The 24,974-nt window shown below is 51.7% G+C and overlaps 14 protein-coding genes across 14 annotated transcripts; 8 read left to right on the forward strand and 6 right to left on the reverse strand.

Moving 5' to 3' along the window:
* Window positions 1-17: 17 nt before the first annotated feature.
* Window positions 18-1,933, forward strand: K460DRAFT_370173 (L-galactose dehydrogenase (L-GalDH)). Its single transcript, XM_040934101.1, has one exon. The coding sequence runs from the start codon at window positions 416-418 to the stop codon at window positions 1,790-1,792; it is 1,377 nt and encodes a 458-aa protein (XP_040784751.1). The 5' UTR covers window positions 18-415; the 3' UTR covers window positions 1,793-1,933.
* A 58-nt stretch (window positions 1,934-1,991) lies between these two features.
* On the reverse strand, window positions 1,992-3,029 carry K460DRAFT_435518 (uncharacterized protein). Its single transcript, XM_040938400.1, has one exon. The coding sequence runs from the start codon at window positions 2,842-2,844 to the stop codon at window positions 2,221-2,223; it is 624 nt and encodes a 207-aa protein (XP_040784752.1). The 5' UTR covers window positions 2,845-3,029; the 3' UTR covers window positions 1,992-2,220.
* Window positions 3,030-3,213: 184 nt separating this feature from the next.
* On the reverse strand, window positions 3,214-4,869 carry K460DRAFT_409607 (galactokinase; the record flags this gene model as incomplete). Its single annotated transcript, XM_040937269.1, has 3 exons — window positions 3,214-4,153; window positions 4,201-4,652; window positions 4,705-4,869. The coding sequence occupies 3 exons, from the start codon at window positions 4,867-4,869 to the stop codon at window positions 3,214-3,216; spliced, it is 1,557 nt and encodes a 518-aa protein (XP_040784753.1).
* On the reverse strand, window positions 4,749-6,141 carry K460DRAFT_370176 (uncharacterized protein). Its single transcript, XM_040934102.1, has 2 exons — window positions 5,738-6,141; window positions 4,749-5,684 (listed from the first exon to the last, which is right to left on the reverse strand). Exons 1-2 carry the CDS (start codon window positions 6,017-6,019, stop codon window positions 5,220-5,222), a joined length of 747 nt encoding a protein of 248 aa, XP_040784754.1. The 5' UTR covers window positions 6,020-6,141; the 3' UTR covers window positions 4,749-5,219.
* Window positions 6,142-6,241: 100 nt separating this feature from the next.
* Window positions 6,242-8,324, forward strand: K460DRAFT_370177 (uncharacterized protein). The gene is made up of 4 exons (XM_040934103.1): window positions 6,242-6,855; window positions 6,983-7,709; window positions 7,763-7,882; window positions 7,936-8,324. Exons 1-4 carry the CDS (start codon window positions 6,499-6,501, stop codon window positions 7,947-7,949), a joined length of 1,218 nt encoding a protein of 405 aa, XP_040784755.1. The 5' UTR covers window positions 6,242-6,498; the 3' UTR covers window positions 7,950-8,324.
* Window positions 8,062-9,821, reverse strand: K460DRAFT_370178 (uncharacterized protein). Its single transcript, XM_040934104.1, has one exon. The coding sequence runs from the start codon at window positions 9,725-9,727 to the stop codon at window positions 8,417-8,419; it is 1,311 nt and encodes a 436-aa protein (XP_040784756.1). The 5' UTR covers window positions 9,728-9,821; the 3' UTR covers window positions 8,062-8,416.
* A 263-nt stretch (window positions 9,822-10,084) lies between these two features.
* K460DRAFT_291955 (uncharacterized protein) lies at window positions 10,085-12,465 on the forward strand (the record flags this gene model as incomplete). The annotated part of the gene is made up of 2 exons (XM_040929323.1): window positions 10,085-10,115; window positions 10,163-12,465. The coding sequence occupies 2 exons, from the start codon at window positions 10,085-10,087 to the stop codon at window positions 12,463-12,465; spliced, it is 2,334 nt and encodes a 777-aa protein (XP_040784757.1).
* A 372-nt stretch (window positions 12,466-12,837) lies between these two features.
* Window positions 12,838-14,271, forward strand: K460DRAFT_293984 (tubulin-tyrosine ligase family protein; the record flags this gene model as incomplete). The annotated part of the gene is made up of 1 exon (XM_040929465.1): window positions 12,838-14,271. The coding sequence occupies one exon, from the start codon at window positions 12,838-12,840 to the stop codon at window positions 14,269-14,271; it is 1,434 nt and encodes a 477-aa protein (XP_040784758.1).
* Window positions 14,272-15,060: 789 nt separating this feature from the next.
* K460DRAFT_380115 (NAD-P-binding protein) lies at window positions 15,061-16,274 on the forward strand (the record flags this gene model as incomplete). The annotated part of the gene is made up of 2 exons (XM_040935231.1): window positions 15,061-15,155; window positions 15,209-16,274. The coding sequence occupies 2 exons, from the start codon at window positions 15,061-15,063 to the stop codon at window positions 16,272-16,274; spliced, it is 1,161 nt and encodes a 386-aa protein (XP_040784759.1).
* Window positions 16,275-16,750: 476 nt separating this feature from the next.
* Window positions 16,751-18,202, forward strand: K460DRAFT_370184 (uncharacterized protein). The gene has a single exon (XM_040934105.1). It carries the CDS (start codon window positions 16,950-16,952, stop codon window positions 18,132-18,134), a length of 1,185 nt encoding a protein of 394 aa, XP_040784760.1. The 5' UTR covers window positions 16,751-16,949; the 3' UTR covers window positions 18,135-18,202.
* A 518-nt stretch (window positions 18,203-18,720) lies between these two features.
* Window positions 18,721-19,416, forward strand: K460DRAFT_358842 (uncharacterized protein; the record flags this gene model as incomplete). Its single annotated transcript, XM_040932139.1, has 2 exons — window positions 18,721-19,300; window positions 19,358-19,416. The coding sequence occupies 2 exons, from the start codon at window positions 18,721-18,723 to the stop codon at window positions 19,414-19,416; spliced, it is 639 nt and encodes a 212-aa protein (XP_040784761.1).
* A 1,030-nt stretch (window positions 19,417-20,446) lies between these two features.
* K460DRAFT_409616 (uncharacterized protein) lies at window positions 20,447-21,137 on the reverse strand (the record flags this gene model as incomplete). The annotated part of the gene is made up of 2 exons (XM_040937270.1): window positions 20,447-21,058; window positions 21,129-21,137. 2 exons carry the CDS (start codon window positions 21,135-21,137, stop codon window positions 20,447-20,449), a joined length of 621 nt encoding a protein of 206 aa, XP_040784762.1.
* Window positions 21,138-21,388: 251 nt separating this feature from the next.
* Window positions 21,389-22,448, forward strand: K460DRAFT_380117 (uncharacterized protein; the record flags this gene model as incomplete). Its single annotated transcript, XM_040935232.1, has 2 exons — window positions 21,389-21,635; window positions 21,718-22,448. 2 exons carry the CDS (start codon window positions 21,389-21,391, stop codon window positions 22,446-22,448), a joined length of 978 nt encoding a protein of 325 aa, XP_040784763.1.
* Window positions 22,449-22,482: 34 nt separating this feature from the next.
* K460DRAFT_345848 (glycoside hydrolase family 13 protein) lies at window positions 22,483-24,246 on the reverse strand (the record flags this gene model as incomplete). The annotated part of the gene is made up of 1 exon (XM_040931285.1): window positions 22,483-24,246. One exon carries the CDS (start codon window positions 24,244-24,246, stop codon window positions 22,483-22,485), a length of 1,764 nt encoding a protein of 587 aa, XP_040784764.1.
* Window positions 24,247-24,974: the final 728 nt, after the last annotated feature.

Consider the following 24,974-nt stretch of genomic DNA (forward strand, 5'->3'; position numbering starts at 1 on the left):
CTTGAACCACTTGATCGGCTGCCCGACCAGCGAATAAGCGCCGCCGACGCCAGAAAAACGCATTCCAGATGCAGATGGCGTCATGTCAGACCCTGCTAAATTGACTGCTAGCTCATCTGTTCCTGCCATCGCCCTCGGCGACTTGTTACCACCGAGATGGTGAGGTAGAGATGTTACGCTTTGGGATCGCGGGCCATCAGGACCGAATACCCTGAGCTTATGGTCTGCTTCCTACCATGTATTTTCTCTTATCATACCTCGGAACTTGAGCAGAGAAGTCTTTTGAAGAAGCAGCACTGGTAGGCCACCACCGCCCCTCGCAGCCAACGACTCCACACTTCGCCTGTCGCAACCCCACCCATACTGAAGCCTGCATTTATCGCCGCCCGCAAGCCCGTCTGAGGCAGTCGCAAACATGGCTACAACCCCTGTTGAGCTTTCAACCACAAGCAACACCTTTCCGACGCGACAAAAACCCATCCCATACACCATCACCAACGGCCGGCGCACCCCACTATCCTCCATCCTCCCGCCCCTCGTCTTTGGCACCGCGACCTTCAACCACCAATACAATGACGACCCATTCGCGCTCGACACGACTGGCCTAGTGACATCAGCACTGACACACGGTATCCGCGCCTTCGATACTTCACCCTACTATGGCCCTTCAGAGCAGCTGCTTGGCAGTGCTCTCTCCACACCATTTGTACGGGAAACGTTCCCGCGCAACTCGTACATGATCCTGACCAAGGTCGGACGGATAGCAAGCGAGGAATTCGACTACAGCAAAGAGTGGGTGCGGCAGAGTGTCGAGAGCAGCCTACAGCGACTACAAACCGAGTACCTGGATTTGGTGTACTGCCACGATGTCGAGTTTGTGAGCCCAGCAGAGGTGCTCGAGGCAGTCAAGGAGCTGCGGCGCATTAGAGACGAAGAGGGCACAATTCGCTATATTGGCATCTCAGGATACCCCATCGATGTCCTGGGCGACATGGCTGAACTCATTCTCCGCGAAACTGGCGAGCCTCTTGACGCAGTCCAATCCTACGCCAACTTCACACTGCAGAACCAAACCCTCGCCAGTCCACGGGGAATCCAGCGCCTCCGCGAAGCTGGCGTCGACGTGGTCCCGAACGCGTCGATTCTAGGCATGGGCTTATTGCGCCGAGAAGGTGTCCCCGTCGGCGCGCTGGGCGATTTCCACCCCGCGCACTCGACGCTCCGCGAAGCAGTCCGCAACGCAAGCAACTTCTGCGACACGTACGGGGAACGCATCGAAGTCATTGCCATCCGCTTCGCGCTCGAGACATGGATTTCGGCTGGTTCGATATGCGGGTCCAAAGGCGATCCTGCGTCGGGTGTAGCCTGGAAACACGAGTCCAACGACGACGTAGGCGGTGCAAAGCTTGGTGTCAGCGTCATCGGCGTGAGTCGCGCTTCGGAGCTGGAAAAAACGATGCTTGTGTGGCGCAGTATCCTCGACGGGCTGGAGGGCGGCAAGGAGACGGCGGTGCAGGCTGGACGGTGGTACCGCGCGTGGGAGTGGTCGAGGAACCGCAGGAAGGCGGTGCAGATCCTTGCCGAGGGTGTGCAGGAGGTGCTGGGCGAAGGATTTGGGTACGCATGGTCGAGCCCGGATCCTGGTTATGTCAACAAGCGGAAGAAGGATGCCAAGGTGGTTCAGAATCAGAAGAGCGAGGCGCCATGGTTGACGCCAGCGGCGAGTCCGCAATGTATACCCGTGGAGGATTTGGGAGAAGTTAGGGAGGAGAAAAATCTGCCACTTCGGTGAGCGTTATGAAGGCATTCAAAGTACATAGGGACGACGTTACGTGTATAGTTATGACGATGGAATGGAATCTGGGTGGATGTCTCATATATTTTGTTAGCTAGCATAGACCATAGACCTGGTATGAACATTGCCTTTACATCACTATCTGATTCATCATCATAGTTCTGCATTCCCTATTATATATATGCCCAGTAGCTACTTGCTCTCTTTATTTAATCATGAACAAGATACAGTTGGACTTTTCGACGTGAATATTTATTTATTTTTCCTATATAATTATCTTTGCTGTAGAACTCTACTAGAAAGAAAAATACAACCTAGCAACCAGTATATTTCCCCAAGTTTACCATGAATTATGTACTTGCACCCCCACAGCTTGAAAAAAGGGGTCGTAGTCAAATCGAATCAAGTTACTCAGCCGTGGTCATCTAGCCATCCAGTCCCACAGTCCAGCAAAAGCACTCTGAACCGCAGAAGTCGCACGGCCACTCATCTCTGCTGAGTCCATGCTCTTGACGCGAACTTGAAGAGGGTTCTAGGTCAAGCTGCGTAAAAGCTTCTAACACCTTCGTATACTGCATGCTGCTCTCAGCAGCAGCACAACAACCAGCCTCTTGAACCGCGCCAGAAGTAGCACCATCCGCGAGAATCGAGCCGGATCGCGGTGGCGGCGCAAAGTACGCTGATACATCGAAAGACCAATCCCCTGCTCCTATGCAGTAACCCGAGGATGACTGATTACGAACAGAGGAAGAGGGGCAGCAGCAGCAGCAGCAAACACAAAAGCAACACGACCTATAGCAAGGGCAATGCGCATTGCTTGTCGACTCTTCCTCATTCAATGAGCCCGGAACCAGGTATTTCAACTGCCGCCGTATCGAGTCTTCACTGAAGAAGCCCCTGGGATCTAGCCCCTTGGGTAGGTTATTAACTGATGATGAGGAAGATGAAGCATGTTGTGTTTCGACAGGAAGGTGTCGATTTCCGTTATCGTGCCGCTTGCGTATGTTTTTCTTCCGGGGAGCTTTGCTGCGGCGTGGATGTTTCGGCATGGTTGTGTGGATGAGTTGTTTCCTGTAGTGCTGGAGACTGGGATGTTTGTGTATCGGACGAAGAGTGTGAGTGAGGCCTGCCTAGGAGAGTGGACAGGATATGTGGATGGAGGAGTGTGATGTATCTTCAGTGTTATATATGTTCTGGTGGACGTAATGTGAAGGTGTGTGATTGAATGGGCCAGTGTGTACGTGACTAAGTTGTACTGTGACTGGAGAGATGACTTGAAGTGAACCGTGGAGACATTTCGATTTATTTACATTTTAAGAGTATGACTATGGTAGTTCAGTAGTGCCGTGCCAAAAGGCCTGACTGAACAAGTATATATCCCCACAAACCTGCTCAAATGACTAACTCTTGATATGATCTTACACCAACTTGTCACCAGCGAGTTTCAAAAGCATGCTCCCGCTGCCTGGCTTGCTAACCACAACAGCTTGTGCAAGCTTCTCCGCCGTGATGTCTGGGAAGTGCTTCTTGTAGTACTTCTCCTCCCACGCCTTCTTGACTGCTTCCACCTTATCCTTGGGCACAAGATGAACACTGCAGCCTCCCCACCCGGCACCCGTTAGTCGACTCCCACAGCTGCCAGCAGCACGGGCCAGGTCGCACAGCTCGTCAAGCTCGGGGCAGCTGCAGTCGTAAATCTCGCGACATGAAGTTTGCGTCTCGTTCATAAGGTCGCCGAGGGACTGGAGGTATTCTTGACCAGTAGAAGGTGGCGAGGACAGGAGGGAGCGGAATTTGATAACGCGAAGAGCTTCAGTGAAGACGTGGAGGGCGCGCTGGCGAAGCATGAACTTGTCCGCACGGACCGGGAACTTGCTCATGTAACGTTCGTTGAGCGCTTCTTCAGAGATGCCAAGTAAGGCGCAAATATCACTTCTTGAGTACCCTTCTTCTAGTGGCAGGTAATCCCCTATGTGTTGGATGAGCTTATAGAGCTGGGTCTCGAAATCGGCAACGGAGGTCTTGGTGTTGTCTGATACGTTTTCTTTCTCTTCAAAGTAGGTGTCGTGGAAGCCGCGCAAGCTGACGCCTAGTGGAGATGAGTCTGACGGAAGTTCTTTCTTCAACGAGAAAGCTTTGGCGAGGAAGACAGCTGCTAGTGTGCATTCTACGACACGCAGGTTGTAGCATACGGGAGCCGTGACGTGCTTGTCCGCGGCGACGAAGCTCTGGGCTGTGACGAAGGTGAGCTCGGGGTCTGTTTGTGGGAACTCGATGTTTGTGAAGTCAAGGCTGGGCTTGAAAGAGACGTATAAGGCGGAACCGCGAAGGGAGAATACTGAAGCTGCCTGGTCCATGCTATAACTGTTGTTAGCTTGGTATGAAAGCAGACTTGAAGCACGTACCCTCCAGAGTTGACACCGACAGAACGCTCAGACACAATGGCAAGCTCACACAGCTCCTTTTTGTTCACCTTCTCCTCTCCATTCGCCGCCAGAATTGCTAGCGCACTGGTGCACACGACAGAAGCTGAGCTGGACAGGCCACCACCGCTCGGTACCGTACCGTCACACACAATGTCCATGCCGACTGAAGTGAACTTGCCCCGCTTCTTCTGTAGCAATTGTGACACACCCTTCAGCCCAGACTTGAAATAGTTTGTCCACTCATGCTCGGTAGCATTGATGGGGATGTCTCCCTCGGCAGGAATCTCGAATTCTCGGGCTGGAAATTTCTCCGAATTGAGGTTCGCTATCCGTATACGCGGCTTCTCTTCGGACGGTCGTACAGCTACCGCCATGATGAAGTCGGCAGTGATGGCCATGGGTAGTACCTCGTATAGCGAATAGTCAATATGCTGCAAGTGGTGAGTACTGGGCCTCGCTGCTAGAGTGGAAGGCTTGCTCTACCTCGCCAATGATGTTGACACGTCCTGGACTCCTCGCAAAAAAGTGTGCTGGCTTGCCGTAGAGGTCTTTGAACTTTGCTAGTAAGCTCTCCCATCGCTTCGTCTCGACTGGCAGCGCGTCGGCGGGGTAGATGTCGCGTAATGATGTTGCTGTTGGGACGTCCATGTTGAAAGTGAGTTGTAGATTGGCCAATGTCTTGAAGGAGGAGGCGTTTTATAAACGAACAGAGTGGTAAAGTGGTCAGGAGAGCAAGGATTGATTCATCACGAGTTACGCAGTCGCGAGAGGCCTGGGAAGTGTATGGGCGGGGCGCAACTTGTAGCGAAGTGGGGTCTCGAGCCTTCCCGCTTTAGGAAGCGCATCCGACGCGAGTTCCGAACCGTCCGCGGTCATGTCATTGATCGAGCTGCAAGGCACAAGGTGGGTGTTTGTGGAGATGACGCAGGATCACACGACGGGGGGAAGACGGAGTTGCTTAGAGCGTGTTGAGCCAAAGGTTCAGTCGAGTACCCCCTTCATCCCAGACCCCTTCCTCTCCCACGTAGGCCTCGCCCAATGCCACTCCCACTGCCACTCCCACTGCCAGCGCGACCCCTGGTTGAATTGCTGCGACTGACACCTCGCCCAGCCTGTCCGTAATTACTCTGTCCATAGTTACCAGGAGTTGGCGTTGTGGAGGTACCGCGCGGTCGCGTCCCTCTGCCGCGTCCCCTGGTTCCCGTCTTTGGAGCAGCTTCTGCCCTTCTGCGCTCTTCTTCTAACCTTGAGGCTGCGGCGTCTCGCCTCGCCTGCTCTTCGGCCGCTCGGCGCTGTACAGCATGCTGACGATGCACTTCCTCTTCTTCGATGGCGACTAGATCTTGCGACGCGCCCTGCCATTGCTGGTTCAGAATGAGTCGCTGGCTGTGCTCTGTCTGGGATAGGATGCGCGTCCAGGTCTGGAGAAGGGTCGAGGCGTTTAGAACAGTCTTGGAAACAGTCTGAACTCTTGTTAGCTATGGTACCATCTCAAGTAGCATTGGGACAGACATACAGCCATGTTGTCTTTGGCCTTTTGCAGGCTCTCTACAACGCCTTCGATGACCTTGTTGACGTTCCTTATGCTCTCCAACTCTCTTCGCAATGCTGCCTCACGCGCCTCCTCTGTGGTGTAGTGCGACTGTTTGGCACGCGTTTTCCCGCCCGCTGCACCCTCGCCTGCGCTCGCAGCTGCATCCTGGGCCTTCTTCTTGTTCTGTCGCGCGGCGGGGGTGTCGAACAGGGCGTCGCTATCTGAGTCGGAGAGATCCAGAGCGCCCATGTCTGGTGGATGCATGTTGGAAGGCGATGAATGACGCCAGTTACAAGCGAATCGGGCCAGTAGACACCAAACCTCAGAGTGTTGGCGTGTTTGACGTGTTTGACTGCGGGCGGTGAGCCATGACCACGGCCTGCATGTGCGTTGTTGACGATGATGCGCTGCCCTGGCGCTTGGCGGACGGCGCACCAGCCATCGCCAACCTCCTCCCTTCCATCATTCCTGCCTCGACCCTTCGATAACTGAACGAAGCCACCCCCCCATCGTCTCCACTCCGCTCCTCCCCCTTCACCAACACCCCATCCCCTATCGCACTCTCGACTCCACGCCGCGCGCATCTCTATCCGCTGAATTGGCCCGCTGCACGATTAGGCGCTGGGACTTCACGCTTGTTTTCGGATTGTTTTGATTTTGGATATTGACGCTTCCTGCCTCCATTGCTACGACAACACCCTCATCGCCGCCCTATTAGCAAACGCTCTACGCTCTCTTTCATCATGGAGCGCACTCCCTCCCCTCCCCGTCGCCTACATACCCCGCCGGCGCCTCTTCACGGTGACACCTACGAGCCCTTCTCACCGCGTCGCTCCACCAGAGTGGCCGCCCAGCGCGGCCTTCACCACGAGCAAACGAGCCCGCGGTCCAGGCGCGACATAACCCCTACGGCTTCGACAAAGCGCTCTGCCGCCCGTGCTTCTGCCTTTGCGCTCTCACCGCCATCCTCTCCAATTTCTCCACAACAACTCCGCTCTCCACGCTCGACTCGACGCGCGCGCCTGGATCTGCACCCTCTTGATTCAGACTCAGATCACGTTGCTCCAACGCCAGCGCGTCTCCTGTCAACAATGGCACCCGTAAGTCGCACTTGCGCCTGCGTGGCTTCTGCTTTTCTTGCGATTGCCAAACAGCAACCGCATCCGAGCTTGAAGCACTCCACGCTCCCCCGTTCACGTCGCCTAGACCATTGCTGACTATATACAGGGCATGCTACCAACACCAGCAAAGACGCCGCGCAAGCGCCGCATCGACGATCTAAGCTCGACCGCGCGCGTATTGTTCCCAAGCCGCCCCGCTACCATCGACGAGGTTGTGCCGACGCCGCGAAAAGCGCGCAAGACTAAGAACCTGTACACCCTAGAGAGCTTTGCGCAGCAGAACGACGAGTCGACCGAGAAGATTGCCATCTATACGGACTCCAAGGAGCGCGTTCCTTCGCCCGGCACTGAGGAAGACAACCCTTTCATCGTGAAGAAGGGCAAAGGCAGGGCCAGGGCGACCCCACAGAAGCCACGCAAGATGGTCAGTCAGAGAACCGAGAAGATGACTGCAGCAGCGGAACGGGACGAGGGCATGGTATATATTTTCCGTGGCCGCAAGGTCTTCCGCAAGTTCCATAACGGGCCGCCATCAAATGCTTCTGAGGCTGAGGAAGATGAAGAGCTCTCCGCGGACGACATGCAGCTGCGACGCCAGATTGGCCACGAGGCTCGTCGTCCTCTTACTCGTTCCTCTATCAAGCCGCGCCTTCTGTTCCAAGCAGAAATCCAGGAGCGTAACCGCGAGAACGGCACCGAAGAGGACGACGAAGAGGCGGTAACGGACATTGAGATTCCCGTTGCAACTCCGAGCCGGAGGAAGGGCAAGGGCGCCGTGCAACTGCCCACGCTAGAAGCTACCCCGCCGCCTACTGTTCGCAAGGTGAAGAAGGGTATGTGATAATTCCCACCACAGACCATATCAAAGACACTAACAATATTTCAGAAATCTCCTTTGACTCCTGGTCACGCGTCAAATCGGCGCATAGCTCAAGCAGCTCCTCGCGCGAGACCAAGAAGCGAGGCGGTGAGCCTCTAGAGCGCGAGGCTGACAAGCGGGCTCGAAGTGAGCACTCTACTTCTTCCATGTCGCTTGACACCTTCTAATGTGGCATCTAGCCCGTTCATCTTGAGTGTTGGTTACTACTACTACACCTGCTCTTTTTGAGTTTGTTGCTTGTAGTACCTCACTTGATACACTTTCGTTAGCCTAGGAACTGGAGTTTTGGATTTGATTTGCATGGTCTATTGGCCATTAATGTTACATAGCGAGCGTCTTGATTTGGAGGATACCCATACTGCGTGTGTACTGCACGATGCGATGCAAGCATTATGGCGATTATGAGGTACTAAGGCTGACTGTATAGCCGAAAGTCAAGTTTACAGGTTTGGATATAGCCTGTTTGTCCAAGCATAGCATACTGTGCACTGGTGTACACCGCAGCAGCATAGTATGTTGACGGTCATGGGGAATGACAATAGCATAGTCAAATAAGATCAATTCTCCTAGCTGATGGTACATGTTCCTGTGATGTGGTATCCAACAAGCACGAATGCAACGCTCTCCAAGCACCTTAAAACTCCGCTAAAAATCCAACCTTTACGCCTTCTTAGGCATCTTCTGGAAAAAAGAACTCATCTTCTTCATCCCGCTCGTGTCTACTTTCTTCAACTGCTTAATACCCCTGCCCTCGAGTTTCTTCTTCTTCTCATCTTCTTCCTTTTTGCGCTTCTTTTCCTCGCGCTCAGCAACCTTGTCGTCGTCTTCTTCAATGGCACGCTTGCGGGAGATGTTGTCTGAAATGGAGCGCAGGGCTGCGGCTTCGGATCTAAGTTTGGCTAGTGCTGAGAGGTGGGTGTCCAACGTTGAGAATCTGGGGGCGAGGAGGTCTTGTAGTATGCTGCGGAGGGTAGGAGGGATATAAGAGGATGATAGGTAGTTTAGGCTGGTGCGGAGGCGGAGGAGATATGGTATCTCAGATGGCGTGTGCAAGCTTGGTTTTGAGGGGATATCTTCTGGTATCGTGATACTTGTGTTCACGCTCGTTTGGGACTCTATCGATGTGGTGACTGATGCTTCGGACTGCGATTCGACGTTTGTAGACGGTGTTGAAGTGCCGTCTATTACGGTTTCTGTGATCGACACTGCGCTCAATGTACTCTCCTCTCTCTTGATGCTCATAATTGGCACTTCCAACGCGGTCTTGATAAACTTGTCCTCCAAGCTTGGTGGTAGGCCGTTTTTCACCATACGTTCTGCCTTCTTCATCAACACGTGTACTAGCTTCTCGTTTGAGAGTCGGAACATGGTCTCGTCGCCTGCATCGACTGTGTCGCATACAGCGCGCATTCTCTTCTCCACCATGCGCTTGAGACTTGGGTATTGTATGAGGAGCGCTTTCCAGTGCCGCGCAGAAGTGGAGAACATATCAAGGTAGTCGTCTAGCGCGAGGAAGTGCTGTTTCGTTTCTTTCGCGCTCTTGGGTGCTAGGGCGGGGAGTACGAGGAAGAGGATGTCGATGGGCGTCGCGATGAACAGGTCTGCGCTTTTGGTGATGTAGCCGCTGCCTATCCGCACATCATCTTCACTCTCTGCCGCGTCTTTGGAATCATCGTGTTCTCCGCTCTTCTCCCCGGTGATCAGCCAGCTCTTGCAATCTTTCTTTGGCGCTGCAATGCGTGTGAACTCATGAAAGCCTTTCTCTGGGCAGAAGTAGTATCTTGATGGTGTGTCGTTTGCGGGATTGTCGAGTGTTACTATCCGCGCATCTTTCGACGCGTCCCGTGGGAGTACAAATAGTTTGGGCGGGTTCGAGGTACTGGTGGGTAGAGGTTTGATTGTTGAAGGCGTGGGTTCTGGTGTGGACTCTTTAGGGGTAGCTTTTGCAGGTTTTGACCTGGTTCGTGCCATTGTTGTATGTATGTATGCACAATTAATGGTGCTGTATAGAAATTGAGTTTGTAGATGTTACTATCTGCTAGATCATTGCGCTGGAGGATGTTCAAAGTGATCTGCAAGTCGCGTCTACGCGTTGGTGGAGTACAATCGCGTCATCCCTGCAACTTTGGTTTCGGATTAGATGACCGGAACCTTATTGCTACCGCGAACAACAATTCGATGTCAACAACGACGCCAGCATTCACACACGCGCCAACCTATTTTTCTTGATACTTGACATCTTCTTTGGTGGTCGGTTTGCTTTTGCGAGTGACTTGGCGATGATATGGGCGTTGTTGTGAGGTTACCTTCAGCTGCGCCGCCGCCACAATGATTGTGCGGGAGAGCCCCAAGTCCAAGGGTATGTGCTTGCTACCGTGCTCTCTGGATCGTATTAATAGATAACAGTCAAGACAAATCAACCCAATTGGCCACCGCAATCGCCTGTTGAAGCGCTTCTGAGCTCACCGTCCGGGCGCCGCAAATACGAAAGACAGCGCGAGCGCAATTCCGTGTCGCCCTCCCCGTCGAAGCGATACCCGATGTCGCGAGGAGGTGCGCCAGCCGAGGAGGATGAAGAGGATGACGAAGAGACCCTACAGCTGCAGCTCCAGGCTATTGAAGCGAAGTTAAAACTCAAGGCGCTGCAGAAAGCCAAAAAGACAGGGGCAAGTGCAGATGATGACAGCAACGCGAGTTCATCACGGCCAGGCACAGCAGCGGAACTGCGCCGAGTAGACTTCCCGCGACCACGAGCCGACGTGCAAGTTCCACACTCGCCCGTGCGAGCTCGACGTGCACCGGAGGAGCAGAGGAGTCCTGCACGAGTTATTTTAGGCATTGATAAGGGATTGACGGGTCGTGATGTCAGTCTTAAGCGGCCAGGGAGCAGTATGGCTGGGGGCTTGTCTCGTACAAACTCGAATAGAGGGGGCGAAACCCCCAAAATCAAGTCTTTCAGTGAGCGTATCGCAGAAAGTAGGATTAAAGAGAAGGAGCACGAGGAGAACGAAACAAAGCTAGAGCAGAGGAGGAGTCGAGGGTTTGGATTACAAAATATCGAAGGTCTGAAGGATCGACCTGCAGTATCAAGATCAAACTCGTCCTTGAGCTCGGTGACAAGAAGCTCGCCGGATATGTTGCCGCCGACTTCCAAAGGCCATAGTAGAGCACAGAGTCGGTTAACGAATGATTCACGGAACCCACCTACGCCGCGACCTAACTCAACCCTATCTTTCCGATCAGAGAGCACACGACCGCCTTCATCCTCGTCAAAATCCTCTTCAAGCGGATTCGGTCTTACCCCGATTGCATCAAAGTACGCCGAAATCTCACAGCGGGATAACAGCTCAGACGCACCAAGCTTCGAGTCTTTTTCAGGCCTACATCTCAAGGCGCGTGAGACGCAGCACACCGTTGTCACGCGCACACTGGAGGGCAAGACGGTACTCACGATCCCACAGCTACTAAAGGTAGTTAAAGCGCCTGACTTTGACCCGCCAGACTGGGAGAACGATTATGTCGTCTTGGGAGTAATATGTTCCAAGTCAACACCACTCAACTCGAAGAATGCAGCTCGAGATCAGACCAAAAGCACCCAAGAGAAAGGGGTGGATCAGAACGGCAAGTTCATGGTCATTCGACTAACGGACTTGAAATGGGAGGTCGATCTCTTTCTATTCGACACTGGGTTCTCCCGATTCTGGAAGCTTCCTATTGGCACGTTGGTCGCAATTCTCAACCCAGATATCATGCCACCGCGCCAGCGCGACACTGGCAAGTTCTCTCTCAAACTTACGAGCTCGGACGACACGATTCTGGAACTTGGTACAGCGCGAGACCTGGACTTTTGCCATGCACAACGAAAAGATGGCAAGGACTGTGGGCAGTGGATCGATAGCCGGAAGACGGAGTTTTGCGAATTTCACATCCAGCTTCAAGTCGAAAAGAGCAAGCGAGGACGCATGGAAGTCAATACGATGACCGGCTTCGGAAATGGCCCTCGTGGCGGAGGCAAGTTTGGCATGTTCGGTGGCGGCAGAGGTGGCGGTTCCAAGGGTGATGAGTTAAAAAGAGAAGGCAAATTCCATGACCGAGAGATACACGAGACTGTCTACATAGCTCCCAGACCCGGTGGTGCTGCAAATCTTATTGATCAAGATCAGCAAAGCTGGGAACGCGGAGCGAATAGAGAGGAGCGATTTCGCAAACAACTCGCCGAGAAAGAGAAAGAAAAGGAACTTGCGAAAAAGCTCGGGACGATGGGGGATGGCAGCACTGGAGGTGACTACATGAAACTGAAGGGCGCTGGTACTCAAAATCTACCTGCTCGAGGTTACACTTCTTCGCAGGGTTCCTCTGGTATGAAGCCAGACAAGCCAACCGACTGTGACTTTACGAGCCTGCTCGGCCGTACAGCAGCCGACGTCTCTCTTGCTCCTGTCAAGCGCAAGCGGACCACATCCGTCAAATCTACAACCGCCAGCGAGCCTGTTGGGTGGGGCTTTAAATATGGCCGCATTCCTTCACCTAAGAAAGACATGACCTCTGCGTTTCTTGGGACTCGTGAGACAAGCCCGGCGAAGAAGAGAGCGCGGCTCCTCTTGCCAGAAAAAGGCATCCGTGAGCCAGGGAGGGACAGCCTTGGTGGACTGGATGTTGGGTTGATTGCGGCCATGGATGAGGACGATGATGATCTGGAAGTTGTTTGATTCTCGTGATATCCTAAACTTTACATACCTTCCTTGTTTCTTATATCGGATTCTGGACATGGACGCGTTTGGATGGCGTTCAGGTTACCTTAGCCTGATTGGTGAGGCTAAGCGAGTGGCCCATGGGCGATTCCCACTTTTCGGGTTGGACACTTGCAAGCTCCAGGCTTTGCTCTCACATAACGAGTCTCCTTCATATCAAAATCAACGGCGCGTCAGCCATTCCTTTCATGTTCTCAAAGTTCTGGCTCAGCTGCACTCTAGCGGTGCACTAAGGAAGCGTGAACAGACATTCGGCCGTCATTTGTAGCAATAACACATCTACGACAGCAAGACCTAACTTCAGTCACTAGCAGTATTCTTCACTAGACAATGGCGCCTCAAACGCTCAAGGACGAGGAGAAGATCTACGGTCTTATCAACTACGAAGACCTTTACGTCCAACCTCTCATACTAGCCGCGTTAGAAAAGCGCCTCCCATCTGCAACCTTCGAACTAATTTCTTCCCTCACACAATTACCATCACCAGCATCGCGCCTACTGCAGTTCGTTCAATATGAATCCATCGACTTCGACCACCTGATGGAACATTCTTCGACATCGCTAGCAAATGCCTACATCATTCGCAAAGCCCTCATCCGGAAACACTACCTATCCACCACAATTGCTAATTGGATCACCAAATATCCGGACTCGGCGCTAAAAAAGCATGTCAAGCCTAGTGTGGAGTTTGAAGTTGATTATGCGGACTTTTTGGACGATGCGCTTGTTGAGGCGTGGGAGTTGAAGGAAAGTTGGGCAAAGAACGAGACTACGGAAGAGCCCAGCAAGCGAGAGTGGTGGATTTTGAAACCGGGAATGAGCGATAGAGGTCAGGGTATTAGATTGTTCTCGACTGAGGAGGAACTGACAGATATCTTTGAGGAGTGGGATCCTGAGAGTGATGACGAAGAAGAAGAGGGGGATGAAACAAACGCTCGCAGCGATGACGGAAATATCCGTGCAAGGGAGGCAAAAGAGGAAAAGGAGGAGGGCAACGGCATCATAACATCCCAACTCCGCCACTTTATTGCACAGCCATATATCCATCCACCATTACTCCTATCGCCACCGAAGAGCATAAACGAATCCGGAGACAGTTTGCGGAAATTTCATATACGTACCTACGTTTTCTCCCTAGGTGCCCTACAAGTCTTCATCTACAAGCCTATGCTCGCGCTCTTTGCCGCACGCTCTTACATTCCGCCATGGGATCAAGTGCTCCAGGAAGACCGCGACGAGGCGATGAAAGCACACTTGACAAATACATGTCTGCAGGATAGTGGCGACAGGGAAGGGAGTGTTGGCTTGTTCTGGGAGCTCCCGAATGACTTGCCTGCGCAGTCGGATTTCAATGGTGGCACTAGCCGACTGAACCAAAAGAACGGAGATAGTAGCTGGAAAGACAAGGTCTTCGATGAAATTTGCCGGATAACGGGCGAAACGTTCGAAGCCGCAGCGCGTGGCATGAGTATACATTTCCAACCGTTGCCCAACGCCTTCGAAATCTTTGGGCTGGACTTCATGGTTGGTATCGAGCCAAACGGAGAACTGAGGACGTATCTACTTGAGGTCAATGCGTTTCCGGATTTCAGACAGACGGGAGATGAGTTGCAAGGGTTGGTGGAGGGATTGTTCGAGGGGGCTGTGGACAAGGGGATCATACCATTCTTTGGCGTTGGCGGAGACAAGGGTAATGCGGGAATAAAGACAAGCGAAAACGAGGATATGGTAAAGGTGTTGGATATTGATCTCGGACGGCGGTAGAGTACAGAATCACAGGCGCCGGGAATTCTCCTCGCCTTGATAGCTCACCTGATCCACGTCAGAAAAGCTATCGAACTGTTGAACCACCTTGGAGCTTAGTAATCATTCTTTCTGAGGTCGAGCTCAACAAAGGAGAACGATTTCAGTCATTTACGCTTTACTATAATCTACCCAAAAAAAATATAGGGGATCTCACAGCAGACAATTTCAGCGCTCCAAAATTCGTCCGAAGTGCATTAGCGAATTGCGAGAGAAAAGATCCTTAGAATCTGTGCAAGGTTGCACCACCTAGAGCTCATTGGATCGGCAAGTCTCTGGAAAGAGTTTAGCCTTAGGGGAACTCCACATTTGTCAGGTGGATGTAAGACCAAAAACAGGTATAGAAGAGGGGTAACCTGTAGGTGCAGAACTATCGGAGAGAGATGATGTGAGTCCAGAATTCATATTCACAAAGCTAAGCAACACAGTATGTATAGACATGCTAACAAAGAAAGAAAAAAGATATCAATAGCGCCTACGCCCCAGTTTTACCTGTTGAGTTATCCCTGGTTCCAAAGAGAGCATGGCTAAGACAGCAAACCGGGAAAACTGGTCGTGCATGAGATGGAAGGAGGTAGAGCCAACAGTAGTGCTTTGCGTATGTATTGCGCGACAAAGCATTGAATGTTCGAAATCCCGGACAAATATTGGAAGTGGAACTTGGCGGCATTTGTCAGCCATGTCTTCCTATATGAGCACACTCAAGTCGTGGGGCTAGACCTATCAGTATCACAGAGAATTCAAACAAAGATGGCACCCATTCGTGTCGGTATAATTGGACTCAGCTCGGTCACAACAAATATACCTGGTAGAGCTGGTACCTCTAAAGACGGGTGGGCTGCAAGGTAGGTTCTACTTATGGTCTTCCACTAGGTACTATCACTAACTTAATACACAGTGGCCATCTCCCGGCCCTGCTCGCCTCACCAAATTACGAAATCGTTGCCCTCTGCAACACCAGCGTCAAGTCTGCACAGGCGGCAGTTGAGCGCCATGGCCTCCCATCCACTACAAAGACATACGGCGACCCCGAAGACCTAGCCAAAGATCCCGATGTCGATCTAGTCGTCTGCAGCGTCCGTGTGGACCGCCACTACCACCTTACAATGCCGTCGCTTAAGGCTGGTAAAGACGCGTTCGTGGAGTGGCCACTGGGATCCAACCTCCAACAAGCGGAAGAAATGCTTGCTACAGCTAAAATAAGCGGCAGCAAAACCATTGTAGGCCTTCAAGCTCGTACCAATCCTTTCATCCATAAGGTGAAAGATTTAGTTGAGAGCAAGGCAATAGGCAATTTACTGAGCTCTAACATCATCTTCGACACAGGCTTTCCAGGAGACTCTGAGATCCCCGGTGTCGATTTCATGACCAAGAAAGAAGTCGGTGCAAACTTCTTCACCATTCTTTTCTCACACGTAGCAGATCCAGCCTTTTACGCCTTAGGTGGGCTGGAAGACGTTTCTGCTCTGTTGACCACGCGCTGGCCCGACACGAAGCTTTTCCATCCCGATGGGCGTTTCGACAAATGGATCAAGCGCGAGACGCCAGACCATATGATCATGCACGGAACACTGTCTAACAATGCCGCTCCCATTTCCATCTTTGTGCGGAACGGCAAGTCGTTCAAGGACACGCCGAACCTGACGTGGCGTGTCTTCGGGACTAAAGGAGAGATTCGGTTCACAGCTAATGCTGCCCCGAACATCGGGTTAGACGGCCAGAAGATTGAGCTATTTGATCATGAGAAAGATGCAGTGGAAGTCATTGAAGTTGAGTATGACGACAAGGTGAAAGATTTACCGCCTCTTGCGAAAAATATCGGCGCTTTGTATGAGTTGTTTGCAACGGGTGGTACGGTGGAGCAGGGCTTGGTGGGCTTCGAGGAGGCAGTTGGTATGCATAGGATCATTGACAAGATGGAGAAGAGTAGTGAAGGGGGGAAGAAGGAGAAGATAGCAAAGTAAGCACGTCTTTACTTCGTAGCATTGGATAATGTCATCTTGTTTTTGGAAGATTGAATAACTCTGGTTTTGTGTTTGTAACGTTCTTGCCTTGCCTTTGCGGTCACATTGACTCGAAATCAGACCCTAGCTAGACTGACGTCTGTGTGTTGAACACGGACCTGGAATTATTTTATTATTTTATTATTTTATTATTTTGGAATTTGCATAACAGATTGCACTTCCGCTACCTGAGGGACTCGTCTTGCTCATACATGACTACTAGCCTGATCAAGATGATAGTGGATCCCGGAACAAAGACTCTACCTGTGCAGGAGCCACAGTCCGTCCTGTGTTTATCGTCGAACATTCAGCGTTTTTGTAGAACTCTTGAGCGTTATAGCAAGTATCATAGGAAAACTGGACATGTTTGGTGTACATACTGATTAGTCAGCACGTATCATTAGCGCCCGGGAACCTAAACGGGAGGCCGCCGACTGCGGTCATTAGGCAACAGGGCTGAGTTTTTGAGATTTATATCATTGCGACGAGAACTTCGATGAATGTTATCCGTCACAGCCTTTCATTGCACCGAGTTTCAATAAAAAGAATCGGAATACGACTACGACCCAGTCACGCAGCACATCCCACGCCTGGACGGCATTACATCGTCGAGAAATCATCGAGGACCCAAAAGAGATGGTGAACGTGGACCTCAGTCATGATAATCTGGTGATCAAGCCACCAACGACGGCAAATTTGATTCGAAACTTCGACCAACGTGTCATTCAAGCCGACGCGGAGAGCACCCGTGTTGTTCTCCATTCCAAGTTTCCAAAGCTTGTCGACGAGTTTCTTGATCATAAGCGCGCCCATGGCTCAAGTTACGAGAAGCAGCTTTATTCTGAGACATTTACCTGGAAGGATGAGGTCTCACGCCTTATAATGAAGCGTCCTCTTACATTCATGGGCTCTCAGGATTTCACCATGCTCCGCGATGGTACAACAATAAACAACGAGACTGGCGAGTGGGATCGCAATGGCACAGTAGATCAAGGCCAAAACTCCCATCTGACTCTAACCGACTATCTTTCATACGACGAAATCATGTTATCGTCACTCATTGGTGTGAGTAGCTTTAGCTACTTCATCAATGACGGAAACAGGTACAACCGAGGTATTCCTGGGCAAGTCGGAAAGTTTCAGGACCGCGGCGTCATCATAGGCCTGGTGGGTGCGCGATTCGAGAGGCCAGATAGGATGGACTCGATCTATATGTTACCTTCGCAGTCACCACATCAGGATCCACGGCTGAAAGGCATCTTCCAGTTATATTTTGGCGCCACGAAAGACGAATCAGCGGACTTCGACAAGAAAATGTACATGGGGAGAATGCGAATAACGGTCGACATGTTACTCCTGGAGGCAAACGATCGAGCAAAACAGGCGAACCAGAAAGCTTTTACCTACGTAGTGGGCCTCGGCCTCGGCGTATGGGAGCACCACAGTGATCAAGCATCTCTCTACATCGACACATTCACCTCAGCAATTGGCTCACTATCGCTACCCCACATCTCAACACTCAATTTCGCCTGGGTTAGCCACGTTGATCCAGCCTGCGCTGAACGTGTTACTTCTGCTGCCAGCAAACAAGGCATCAAAGTCATCTTTAGCAAACGCAATCCTGCGGAGAAACTGGACACGGACGAGCTGCTTGTTTTGAGTTACGCGTGGGATGGTAATTCGTTTCCTGGGAACGAGTACTGGGGTGGTAGTCTGACGGGTAGTGGAGACCCTGCGGCGGCTTGTATGAGCACGATTCCGGAGTTGCATAACCCGCTTGTGAACCCCTTTACAGACAGGATCAAAGTACTCGAGCCGTAGAAATCAAATGGCAACTTAGCCAGTTACTGTATACTCTGTCAATTCCCACAATGCTATACATCTAGGCAATCGCAGTCTGAAGTTGAGTAGCAATCCGAAAGTATATGATCAACGTGACTTTTGTTGCCTTGAATGAGAAAAGACATCTATTGGATACACGTGCTAGAGCCGAATGGCATATCGGGGAAGGCATCAGTGTATTATCTTCGATGTAAATTTTGGAGGTGAGTAACATAGCGGGGAGGACTTCGGTACGTTATCTGTTGTGCATTATTCGAGATCTAACATTGAAGAGAGTTACATCTACTCAGGATGCAGCACACCTGTCCTACAAGATATAACATAATCAGCAAAGTAAGCGTCATAGTAGGGCCACATTTAGCACTCGCGGTATTGAATGCCGGGAGCCTGGCGTGGAACCAAATGTAGCGTATGTGCATACCATGGATAACCCATCCGATGACTCACCACCTCGGGTGGGCTTTCATGGCAAAAGTATTTAATCTACTCTCACCTTGACATATCATCTCACGGATTCTCCTCCACTTTCGATTTCCGGGACGGCCTACCTACGTATACTGCGACTATGAACCCTGAGGCGAATTTGAGTTGCGACCCCTCTACTACAGATGATCAGTATGGCTCCGATTCCCTTCTAGGGCGATTTGGCAACATCACAGCTGCGGCAGATCATGTCGAGACACTTTCACGGACGTATCTCCTCAGCCACCCAGGTAGAGACAATGTCGCCCCAAATACTGCGCTCCATGGCATCCTGCGGAAGTTCCTTGACGGAAAGGTGAAACGCAATGCTGCAGGTTTGATGTACATCTACGATCGGGTCAAATTTCGGACAGATCTGACGCTCCTCGCAACACAGTTGCTGGAAGCCGCTCGAGTAGCCCTACCGGAAGAAGCCGCATGTGCCGAATTCAACGTGGAAGATTTCGAAGGAAAGTGTCGCACTGATCCCGACCACATCAACGCTAAGAAATACCACTTTGCCAGGGGTAAGATCTTTAGGACGGTCTTACCTGATCCTGATATGCAAACTCAAGGTTTCCGGTGGAACAAGCCGCATAGGTACATTGCAGCAGCCTTGGCTTCTGACGATGCTATCAAGAACACATCAGATCTGGAAGAAGCTATTCATCGGCTTGAACAAGGTAAAAAAAATGCTTTATTGATCTTTCTCCCAATAAGTCGCTAATTGTCGTTCATAGCATATACAGAGGTGTTGAATGGTGTCAAGAAAGAACTTGACCAGAACGAAGAGATCTGAGGTAGAAAGCAAGGCCTGCTTCAAGACTGTCGAAAGAAGCCTCACAGCCTTTTGGGAGATACCAGATGAGATGTGCAAGGCAGTGCTTCGGTAATAGAGAGAGAGCGAGAGAGAGATAGCAAATGTGCAAGCCTGAAGGGATTAGGTTACTAAAGGTGTGGATAGCGGTAATTCTTACGCTCGACGAGGCGATCTTGGCTAACTCGCACATATGAGATGATACACAAGGGAAGCAAGTACTCTAGTATGAACAACAGCGAGCCAAAAGCCATGTCTGCCGGATTTTTATGTCGATCGACGAAGCGGTAGCGAAGAAAGAGCCTGAGATGACTTTTTCTCGACTACGAATTCGGCGAGAGGGAGATGCAATGAAAGATCTTCGAGAATGAGATCCAATTCGATCTAACTGGAGTCTACTCCATATGAGAAGAACATATTACACTCGAGTCTGACATCGGGCCTCCAGTAGGAGTTTGGGTTGAGGTGGAGAGAAACATTGGAGTGGCGACCCGTACCGAGCGATACTCCATTACTGGTTTCTTGCCCACCTAGGTGGAGGAGCTTATCTACCTGCGTCCGCGATCCAGTCTACCCAGGCGGAGGTGGCACCTAGAGCTTTTTTCAAGGCGTGAAGTTTGAGGAGGACGCGGACAAACCCATCTCCGCAGGTGAAACCTATGCTGATGTCCCAGTGAACGATAGTGAGACGGCCATCTGTAATGTACCGTTGCCTACGAATGTGTGGACGGAGCGAGAATCTTGGTTTGGTAGTGATTATGTCATCAAGAAGAGGACTTCAAATGATCTGTACTGGTCAATAAAAGGGGATATAGGTTGGAATGATTGGAGGCAATTGTAAAAAGATGTTGTTGAATGGAAGAAGACTTACGGCACCACAGCCGCGCTGGAGGCAAAGTTCCAGTTACGCTCAATATAACGCCTATGTATTCCCGGTGAGAACGCCGTTGGCATGCTGTTTGGCGTAGATATAGTCGTAGCATCATCAGAGAAAGGCATTCGCCAACATCTCTCAAGCAGTGCCCACCGACACCCATTCGCCATTCCAAATACCATCCGTCTTGCATCCAGGACAATTGGCGTGATCGCATCCAGTTGGTTTCGTGAAATCGTACTCTTCCCAAGTGATAGCCTCCTGTTTATCCTCGTCCACCATAGCGGTATCTTCGTCTTTCCTCAACTCCACTGATGGCTCAGCCATAATCACCCCACTCACCGTCGTCTCTGCGCTCTCTGCAGGTACGGCGTCAACCCCCTTCCGCTGTTCATCTTTCTTCCCTTCCTCATACCCCTCTTTCGCCCCACTAACAGCCACACCCACTTTCTTGAACCTCGATCCACCCGCCCCTGCAACAGCAGTACCTCCAATCTTCGTAAAACGCCCGCCAACCCCTGGCTTCTTATTCGCGTCCTCAATGTTGATGCTGCGCATTTCAAGGCCTTGTTTCGGTTTGCTTCCCTCGGAGTCGTTGGATGCGGTGAGCTTCTTCATGTCTGCTAGACGTTGGCGGTGGTTGTGGTCGTAGGAGCGCAGGTGGTTTTCATAGTCGAGTTGTCGGGGATAGCCCTTGTCACAGATTGTGCAGTTGAAAAGGCGGACAGCGGCAGGGAGGGGGTTGTTTCGCTGTGGGCGGAGTCAGTAAGTAAGTGATTGGTGACAGCTAGTGTTGTTGGGGTGAATATCGAGGGCTTACTGGCGGCATTTTGGCGATTTGAAAGCGGTGATAGATAGGAGAGAATGTGTGAAAGCTGCTCAGGCTTTTTTTAGTGGCTGTTTAAGCTAATGTTCGCAAAGTCGCAACGCCTCGAAGTCGGGATACTTTCTTGGTGTTGAGGCTCAAGCAAGCCGCGGTTCAGCACAGGCCACACAGCCGCTCGCGAATCAACGTCATTCCGATTCCCTGCATCAGCATCGCCAAACTCTCCAACATTTCCGAGATCCAGTTATCAATCCATGGCGGACCGGGACGAGCTACCTCCCATAGACGATGAAGAGGCGGGGGTAATGGGTTTGACTGAGGTTGATCCCTCCCCGGTCGAAGAAACGCCAGTCGAGTACAGAGAGAAGAGCTACTTTCCAGATCAGCAAAGAGATGGAAATGGCAATGGGGAAGGAGATGGTGACACGGAGGAGTTAAGAGGGATCAGGAGGATAAACACACTGGGGCTGAGATTGGGGGATCATGGGCCGGCATGGTGGCGTACGTGTGCCCTTGCCTTCTTAACAACCATCTCCCACTTGCTGTACAACAAGAGGAAGAAGAGAAGCTAACATTCGAATAGTTGTGCGCATACAAAAGTACTCTTCCTACGCCTTCGCAACATTCACAGCCCTCCATGTCGCAAACGTCTCTCTAATACCACTCGCAACCCGCTCCGTCCTTGACTCGAATCGCTACTTGCTCCTCACGCGCCCCTTCTATCAGTCCACTCTCACCGAACCGCTCCTAGTGGGCATCCCTCTCGTTGCACACATCACTTCTGGTATCGCGTTACGACTGTATAGGCGGCGACAAGCATTGCAACGTTACGGCGCAGAAACAAAGAGAGACAGAAGGACGATACCTTGGCCAGTGATTACCGGTACAAGCGCACTGGGCTACGCATTAGTCCCATTCGCCGGGTTTCATATATGGACTACGAGGATACTGCCGCTGTATGCGCATGGCGATAGCAGTTTGATCAATCTGTCGTACATCTCGCATGGCTTTGCTTCACACCCTTTTGTAAGCTTTGCGGGCTTCACGGCACTGGTGGGTGTCGGCGTATGGCATTTTGTCTGGGGTGCTGCGAAGTGGTTAAATCTGGCGCCGTCACAGGTCAAGGCCTCGGAATCACAGAAGTCGCTAGTTAGGAAGAGAAGATGGTATGTTATCAACGGGATTTCGGCAGCCATTGCGACATTATGGCTAGCAGGTAGTCTGGGTGTGGTAGGCCGAGATGGCAAAGTGGAAGGTTGGATTGGGAGGGAGTTTGACGACTTATACAAGTATATACCCTTTCTTGGGAGATAGTGAGGCTGTATATTATGTACTTATACCCTTGGAACTACAGCTTATAATTGGTGTATATCCTCCCTTCCAACGGCTGCAGTATGTCTGCGGTCGTCTTTGGGTGTGAGCTTACAAGCAACTTCATATCTTTTGTGTCGGGTGGTGACTGCGATGTCGTTGTGAAGTTAAGTACAACCAGAGCAGTCTTCTCCTGATACCGCTTCGTGTAAACGAACGTGCCCAGGTTTTCGGGATCTAGAAGCTCGAATGTGCCGTACACGAAGACGTCCTTGTGCTCTTTTCTCAGTCGTAGTACCCGCTTATAGAACGATAGCACGCTTTCTGCATCCTTCTCCTGGCTCGCGGCGTTGACACCCTTGTAGGCATCATGCACCCTCATCCAAGGCTCTCCAGTCGAGAACCCACCATTCACATTATCATCCCACTGAAAAGGCAACCGCGCATGGTCGCGGGCCATTAGCTGCAGCCCATGTGCTATCCTCTCCTTGCGTGTGGGATCCGTCCCGTTCTCCGCCAACCGCACTGCTTCAGCCCAGTAGTTCTGCGATTCCACGTCCTTGTACTCTTGCATATTCCACTCCTTTGGCGCATTGATCATGCCAATCTCCTGGCCTTGGTACAAGAAGAGCGAGCCCGTTTGACCAATCAACCATAGTGCGAGCATCTTCGCGCTCTGTTCTCGCCACTCCGGCGCGTCGTTGGCAAAGCGCGATATACTGCGTCCATTGTCGTGGTTTTCGTTGAAGACGGTTGTCCACGCGTCCGTACCTTCGATGAAACACTGCCACTTCTCCACGATGCGCTTCATCTCTGGAAGCTTCCACTCGGCTGTATCGTACTTGTCATTGCAGCCTGGTGGGCCTTGACCAAGGTGTGTAATGTCGAACTGGAACACCATGTCGAGCTCTTTCTCCAATGCGCTGACGTATGGAACAACGGATTCAGGATGTGAACACAACGAAAGCTCACCGACTGTGACTATAGGCTGGCCGTCATAGGTGCGGTACTGTGAGACTACGTCGCGATTCATCTCCTTGATGAACTCATGGATGCGTGGGCCATTGCACCACATTTGTGCGGCAGGCTGTATATCGCTTGTAGGATCTGTTACCGGTGCATCAGTGAACGGCAGCACCTTGGAGTACTTGTTCACTGTATCAACACGGAAACCATCGATGCCTTTGTCGAGCCAGAAGCGCATTGCGGAGTTGTAGATCGCCCGGCGGCAATCTTCATTTTCCCAGTTCAAGTCCGGCTGTGATTTGTCGTATAGGTGAAGATAGTACTCCTGCGTATGCTCGTCCCAGGTCCAAGTCCCGCCTGCGAAATAGGAACGATAGTTGGTCGGTGGTATGCGATTCCCCTGTTCGTCATGGCGTGCAGGTCTCCAGAAGTACCAGTCGCGCTTCGGGTTGTCCTTGGAGCTTCTACTCTCCTTGAACCAGGCATGCTGATCACTCGTGTGGTTGACTACCAAGTCCAGTATGATCTTCATGTGGTTCTTGTGGCACGCCTCAACGAGCTCCACAACATCCTCCACGCGCCCGTATGGTGCATATACCGCTTCGTAATCAGAGACGTCGTACCCCATATCAATCTGGGGGGAGTCGAACATGGGTGAAATCCATACCACGTCTACTCCAACGGAGGCAATGTAGTCAATTTTCTGGAGGATGCCTGGTATGTCACCCCAGCCATCACCGTTGCTGTCCTTGAAGGAGGCCGGATAGATCTGGTAGAAGGTGGCTTCCTTCCACCAAACACGCCTGTGGTGAAGAGAATCTGCGTGCGGGGACATCGTGCTGGTAGATGAAGCGCGCGAGCAGTACCACTACCTAGGGCAGACTTCCTCGTGCTGTATGGTTGGTTATGCTCGTAACCGTAGTGGTTGATGTCGGCGAAAAAGGATGTCGGTTTATTTACGCCGGGGGCTTGTATAGTGACGACTGCACAAGCTCACCGTTTGAAAGTTGAGGATGCAGGCAAATGACGGCGGTGGCTCAAGAACAGACCAGTACTATAGCGAAGGGAACGACGACAACAAGCGGTGTTATGATCAGGAGACCCGTTCCCTCATTTGTATCCACCACCAGCTCGAGCTTGCCACGCGTCGCTGCGGTGTCTCCATCGCGGTCGTTTCCCACCTGTGAAGTGTCGGGATCAACGTTGCTCTGCAGCAGTTCGCGAGTCGGGTCTGCCCCTCAATTCACTCTCCGCGTTCCTCCCGTGTTGCCTCCGCGTTGGTTCCGGCTTGGCTAGAAATTTTCCTTGCCGAACCCTCACCTCCGTGTTGCCTCCGTCTCCGTTCTTTATCACCAGACTTGTACACGGCCCAATAATCTTGCAGCTTGTCGACTCATTAATATATTTCGAGCATAGCGTGAGCGATTTCGATGTCAAAGCTGGGGCGCCACGGGGGTTACTCCAAGTTGATGTGGAGTTCTCGCTAACCCGCACCTAAGGTCACCCTTGTTCAGGCATGATCATCTGTGCGCGTATTGATGTTGTATAAATCCTGTCAGGAGT

The sequence above is a fragment of the Cucurbitaria berberidis genome, assembly GCF_010015615.1.
Source record: "Cucurbitaria berberidis CBS 394.84 unplaced genomic scaffold K460scaffold_5, whole genome shotgun sequence".
In the NCBI taxonomy this organism is placed as follows: Eukaryota; Fungi; Ascomycota; class Dothideomycetes; order Pleosporales; family Cucurbitariaceae; genus Cucurbitaria; species Cucurbitaria berberidis.